At 33.4% G+C, this 7,365-nt stretch overlaps 1 protein-coding gene across 1 annotated transcript; it reads left to right on the plus strand.

Annotated features, from left to right (window-relative positions):
* Positions 1–511: 511 nt before the first annotated feature.
* On the plus strand, positions 512–4,790 carry LOC127848995 (uncharacterized). The gene is made up of 4 exons (XM_052381722.1): positions 512–515; positions 1,996–2,424; positions 2,834–2,980; positions 3,108–4,790. Exons 1-4 carry the CDS (start codon positions 512–514, stop codon positions 3,443–3,445), a joined length of 918 nt encoding a protein of 305 aa, XP_052237682.1. The 3' UTR covers positions 3,446–4,790.
* The last annotated feature ends 2,575 nt before the right edge of the window (positions 4,791–7,365 follow it).

Below are 7,365 nucleotides of genomic sequence, written 5' to 3' on the forward strand. Positions count from 1 at the left end.
ACTACTACTACTACTACTACTACTACTACTACTACACTACTACTACTACTACTACACTACTACTACTACTACTACTACTACTACTACTACTACTACTACTACTACTACTACTATTACTACTACTACTACTACTACTGCTGCTGCTGCTGCTGCTGCTACTACTACACTATACTACTACTACTACTACTACTACTACTACTACTACTACTACTACTACTACTTCTACTACTTCTACTACTACTACTACTACTACTAACTACTACTACTACTACTAACTACTACTACTGCTACTACTACTACTACTACTAACTACTTCTACTCTACTAATACTACTACTACCTACTACTCTACTACTACTATCCTACTATTTGAACCCATGAACCAATTTTTCAACTATTGTTTTAGAGATTGTACAATTAAAGGGCCTTATTATTGAAATTTGAATTCGGGCTATGTATATACAGATTATCGTTAATCAACGTAGACATGTTCAATGGAATTTCCGTACAGAATGGGTGGGTCACGATTCTACGTCAAATGTTTACACATCATTGATACAATGGTATGCCAATAAACAACAAATTGAGTTGTGACGTTCTGAAACGTGTTGCATTATAAAAGGCATCCAGAGCTTGCTTTTAAAAATTCAGCAGGGGGGATTAGGAATCATTGGAATGATCCATGTTCAGTAACTAAATAAACATTGTTTATGCTCGATAAGTCAATGTCACGTTTCATGCTTGTAAATGAATAGAAACATACATAAGCTTAGTAAATAAAACACTTATAAATATTTCATAATTGAATCAACATTTATAGTTGCCCTCAAATTTCAACTTCATTTAGAGGTGGTTAGGCCAATGTTTCTCAAAATATTGAACCATGATTTCCGCTAAACAACGATATAATAGAAGGGATATTGTTTTGCAACATGTATTAATTTTATCCAGGTCCCGCATGGAATTGCATATAGGTTCTGTGTGTTTATGATGAGATCACTGATAGTATATATACTACATAATAGCTTCACTCAATAAGTTAAAAACACATAAGTCGAATGAAATAAAGCTAGATTCCTATATTAATGTTCCCCTTGAATGAACCTGGATGGGTGTGACCAAGGTCAATGTCAGTGTTTTGCATATGTTTGGGTTTAAAGTCACATGCACAAATTTAGCTATAATGATGCAACATTACAGGACTTCTTATTTCATTATTTATTAACCTAATAAAGCTCATTTAATCAAGTCATTGCATGATTTAGTATTGTGTGTACTGAACAACATTTTTTGTATTTACTAACAATGACGTTTATTGTTTTAATAAAAGTCAGTACTAGTGAATACAAAAAATAGTTTTCAAATTACACAAATACAAAATCATTTTATATCACGGGTGATTCATCATGATTCTCTTCAATTTTTTTCATATAAACAGTTTGAAGTTAAATATGTTTTGTGTTTTAACAATGGACTATTTAATTTCCACTTGCTATTAAAAAAAATAACAACTCTATAAATGTTTTAAAATATGTGACAGAAATATTTTAGAATAAGATGTATGTATTCAAAATTGAAAATTTACTTAAGTAACTGTCATTTTATGGACATATCTATAGTGTAGGCACATATCTTAAAATTAATACGTTCGAGTTTAGGACATTTGTATTAAGTCACACTCAGCATAACTTTGTTGAATCGTATAAACACATGATGGTACACTCCTATTGTTCTGCTTACGTTTGAGTTAAAAGTAGTTGAAGTAGTTACTAAAATATACTAATATATTCAGGTAGCGTGAAGGAACCAAGGAACAGTTATTTTAATTAATAATTGCTTTTATTTATTTTATAAAATATATTTGTACATTGACGTGATATAAGAGCAGTAAACTGACCAAAATAAAAGTAAGGCTTGAATTGAATACCCGTTGCATAAATACATGTCGCTTAATGTGTTAAGCTAGTTGTTGTATTTTTCATACATTTATTTTCAGGTATCATGGGGGTAGCCATTGTATTGCAAATCGCCATTGATCAAATCGACATTGCAACGAACATTGACTATTATATTCTTCTGCATTTTCCATTTGGTCTTTTTGTATTTGCATTGGGTTCCTATTTGACACTAGCAGTGTCTTTTATTCATGCGAGAGAGATTTTATTTAGAATAAGGTCATCGTTTTATAAGGACACGATCCACCAGCCGCAGGGGCAACATGCTTCACACATCGACATACCTCGCAGTTTAAGATATTTCCTTACCGCTTCGAAACATATTTTGCCCATCGCCTTGGTGTTGCTCGTGTTAGGAATTGCAACACCCGGATGGACATCATATAAGACGGGAGAAAAAAGAGTGTTTCAGGGTGGAATCTGGTACAAGGTGGTTAATGGCGTGTGCTGTAAACTTAACTTGGAAGAAGGTAAATTTAGCACATTCAATAATAAGTTAGCATTTTGCTTATTAATACTTAATACTTAATAATTTAATGATGAAGACATGATTGGCATATATGGCATAATATAAACACAATGCACAATTAATGTTGTTTACAAAAAATACATTTTTATTATAATTCAAATTGTTTCAAGCTTAGTGTGATTATAAGGTTTGGCCGTTGAGAAAAAAAAATGATTTCAAGATATATTATATACAAGTCATAACTATACTGAGTAAAGTTATTCATTAAGAAATTTTAAATGTATGACCATAATATTATCAATTATAGAAACAATCACATATTGATGTTTACAAGATTTAAAATGTTAATACTCATTCGCTTTTAACTATTTAAACTGTTTATTTTGATGCATCTTACGATATTTCCACAGATGTTATTCATGCTAAAGTATTTTCACTGATCGCTACTGTGTTGACATTGCTGTCAGTGATTGTCGCCAAGGTAACCACTGCTAGGAAACAGAAACACACCCATACAACGTATATTCTCGTGTCATTCTGTTTGACGCTCGCATCAGGTATGTCTAAAATATATTTGTGGTGCAATCAGGAAATTATTCATATCATTTACAGGTGTCATGATACGTTTTTATTTGATTATGTGCATGATACTACATTTCCATAAAATTACTGTCTGTTTTTCAGCATCATTTTCGGCATGGATTGCAGGATTTGCGATAAATTTACAAGTTATGAAAAATGACGAACATGTGTTTCCGTACTCACTGTTCCTGTTCAGTTTTGGAACAGTTCTTAACGGATTAATGGCTATCTACCAGGCCGTGATTTTGTTCCGTATTTGGAATTCGGTTACAACGCTTAGGGACGACGACATTGCACCATTTCTGGACAATAATACATTCGAGTTACCAGACATACACGAAAACATACCCGAAACGGATGAACCGCCGCCATATATAATACATATTATGAATTATTTTCCCAGTCCGGATACAGAACTTGTGCAAGGTTGTAGATCATGAAGTCCTCTTTAAGACAATGCTCGATCTACCTCCGTATAAAGTTGGGAAGTTTTCAGTTACTGACATAAATATTTGAAATGTGTACTGGTAAAGCGGCTAATTTAGGAAAAGTGTGAACTGATTGTTCGATCGTTGTCAAATGTCTGTAAAATTGTTGAATACGGCAACAGGCACATAGACTACTTCAAATACAACAACACTTTTTACAACAATCGTCTGATCTTAAGATGTTTCATTTCCACTCATTTGCGTGAGGAAACTCGGTTAATGTATACGTGTTACCACATTTATAACTTTAATTGCTAACCCCGCCTTTCACATATTTTATTCGCATACTGAATTTAATATTTGTCAGATGTAACCGTAAATGAAGAACGCTCTACGTCACTACGATGTAATTCCTTTTCGCGCGTTTTTATTATTTTAATATATATCTTGTAATTTATCGTTCAAAATGATTGTATACATGTGAGTGCATAAATGGTTCTAAATGAATATAGAAACGTCAAAGTCGTACAAACAGCAGAATAATCAATGAATGTTTACCGGTATTGTAAATGAACCACAGTGTTCCAATTGTATTTGTAAGGTTACAAAAGCATAGGACATAAATAGATATGTATTTGGTCTTTAATAATATGCTGTAATGTGGATTTTTTTATACTTACAAGTGAAATATGAACCGCAAATGAAATTAGTGACAACGATATGAATTGTTAAATGTGCGACTCTAAACACTAGAGAGAAAATGCATGCATGTGCTTCAAATCTAATACAAATAAAGCAGATACCATTAGAGCAAAATTTCTTTTAAGTTTGCTTGATATTATACATCATCACGTGGGTAAAACATGTATGAGCTTGCAAAAGAAAAACTGATACAAGATTTACTAAAGATGTTTTATAATTATGCCTTCATTATTTGATTGGAAGACGGCATTATAAGTGATATATCCGGATTTTGTTTTGTTTGGGTTGGTTCAAACTATGCCTGACAATAAATTTAATTTCGGAATAAAAGCAATAACAAATATAAACAAAAGAAAAACGTAATCAAACATATAAAACATGCTTTTAATGAGTAGTCGTCTTTCTACCTATAAATAGGTTTGGATCCTTTTTTATCGTCATTAGTTGCAAAAGAAAATGAATTCATTCGTTATTCGCTATTTTGAAAAAAGAAGATGATCCATCAAAGCTCACACGCTAAAACTATCAAAGGAAGAAGGCTACAAACTTTGACACTGATAATAATCTTAATTAGGACTGTTATGTACATACTGTGAATGCACATACACATGTTGTTTTTTATTTATGTCAAATCCGCACTTCGTACGTATATTAAATGTTTATGGTATAGCGCAGTGTAACCTATTTTTTTGAAAAAAATAATAAAAACGAGACATAGACATTTGTTTTAGATTAGTAAACATTTTACGACGCAATCTTGATCATCGTTTTCCGCCGTTGAATGTGGCAGATGCTTGCATACAATTATAAGGTTCTTTCTTGTACGTACACTTAGACATTTGACCATTCGATTTCATGAGTTATTCTGGTTCCCGTCGTACTAAAATATTGTTGTACAACACAAAGTGACAGGGGCAGGTAATCCAGACTATTTCATGAGTTTGTTAGTCATCGTCTTATAAGAAGTCGTTTAAGCGAAAACGTAATTTATGTTGTTGATAATTTGTTTTTAATTGAAATGTTTGCTTTATGTTATTGAGCACAGACTTGACAATATGAGTAAACTAGTTCTACTCTTAATACAACGGTTCTATATTAACTGCAATGCCAGTGTTGCCGTTTTTTTTTTTATCTTCTTAGGAGTTCGAACTTTGGCGTGGATAATATTCGAGCGAGGCAAGATTATATTGTTTTTGTTTAGCACATTCAATACTATTTTAGTTAACCCATCAATTCTATCATCTTGTTCCATGTTGTATATAAACATATGAAAGAGCCCACACCATAACACGAAAACATAATGTGATATCGCAACAAACAACAAAATGATTCTATTGCAAAGGCTAAAAAGACTTTACACACCTGCAAGTGCGATCATATGTGAAAACGAACCGTGATACCCTTGGCAGCACGTATGTTGCTCTGAGCTCATACAATTAGAGATGTATTTTATACTTTATATAAGCAATCCTCGTAGTATCCCAAAATATCACGACAACAACAGAACTCTCGAAATTGTTCAATCATTACGCGTTGCAATGCTTTATAATTTTAAGGTTTTTAAATCGTTAAAAGATGCATATAATGGATATTTTAGAGCATGGTAAATGTTCAGTAGTATTGTTTCCTCACAACTATCATAACTACATAGAAAAATTGCGAATCTGAAACAAATTTTGTCAATTTACTTAAACGTGAAAAAGCCCCTTTAAGCATATACAAACATGCAGATTCCTACTTCGATATAATCACTGGCGAACGCAGAGCGGCACAGAATAAGACACACGTATGTATCCATTTTTAAGTGAATGTTTTTGCAAAACATATTAAAAGTTTAAAATCTTGCCAAGGTTGTCCTCATAATCTGACCTATTGATCGTCCTTATATCGTGATATTGATTGCAAAAACCACTCACGAATAGTGTCGATGTGTTGTCTGAAATAGTATTCGTGGATTACAAGCTAAGGACAGAGTACAGTCAAAACTGACCTAACGGTCACTTGAGAATAACGGTCAACTGCAGACAACGGTCAGTTTGGATCCCCCCGACGAAAATCACTCTATATTACACTTAAGAATAACGGTCAATCGTCCATAACGACCAACGGCCAGTTCATGTATATTAGTTTTTATGTCTGTTAGTATACTAGCTTTAATAACTGGAAGCCTATCCTCAACAAACATAGGCACCCATCGCAGCCGATCAACTACATCCAGTATTTTCAAACCATTTAATAAAGAAAAAAAGTTTTAAGAATAAATATTTTGGTTGCGTTTTGTATAAGCGCGTCATGCTTTTTGTTTGCTCTTGACCAACAACTCTCTTTCCAGGTGTTAAATTGAAATCGTTCGGGCGACGTTTCCTAGCCAGCATGTTGCAGTTGCCCCTGAGCAAAAGTATTGTGCAAAAATATGTGTAATCGACTAATTTCGAGCAACTAGACAAAACTGTTATTTTCATTTATTTAAAAAAAACGCAAATCAAGCAGCTTAATGCCGCCGTTTGTATCATTAACCGTTTATTGAAAACAAAACAATCTTTGTAATATCGATCAAATTCAAGACCAACGCAAAGTTGCTGACAGCATAACATTGTTGGGGCTTTCATAAAATTCACGTTTGCCCTTCAAGAATGTAATATTTAGTTTATTACAAAAAAGAACAATACAAAACATGCGCTTTTGTATAACGAAGCTTCTTACTCAGTTGTATAAGAGACGGAGATACAACGCACTTGGGGCAGGCGACATTCATATGGTAGCCAATGCCCAACAATACGGCACTGACGTTGCGCAATACGACAACAGTTGCTATGAGTACCTAACAGTGTCGTATCAGCACACAGACAAACTCTGTTAGGAAGCATTTTGCCCATTGAAAGTTTAAAAAATTTAGTACACACAGAGCTGTATGGTGCGCAACATACTGAACAGGGCCGTGTCGGTAAGACTTATTCATCCTTTCAAAGAGGGGAAATGGATCGATTATAACAAGAATTGTTTTCTTTTAGAGTCACTACAAGAATGTTTTTACACACCTAAGGACAAAGCTTTTTAAAATGGACATTCGGTAGGAATTCGAACCCGGGACATTTAGAAACAAAAGCTAAGGCGTTACTACTTAAATCAAATAGGCATTTAAAATAAAAGGGTGGGTTAAAAGCTTTTTTGGCGGTACACGTTTTTGCTAATTGACCAGTCGCCAAAGTATCGATCGCTCCGCGCACATT

Source organism: Dreissena polymorpha, chromosome 10 (assembly GCF_020536995.1).
Source record: "Dreissena polymorpha isolate Duluth1 chromosome 10, UMN_Dpol_1.0, whole genome shotgun sequence".
Taxonomy (NCBI): domain Eukaryota; kingdom Metazoa; phylum Mollusca; class Bivalvia; order Myida; family Dreissenidae; genus Dreissena; species Dreissena polymorpha.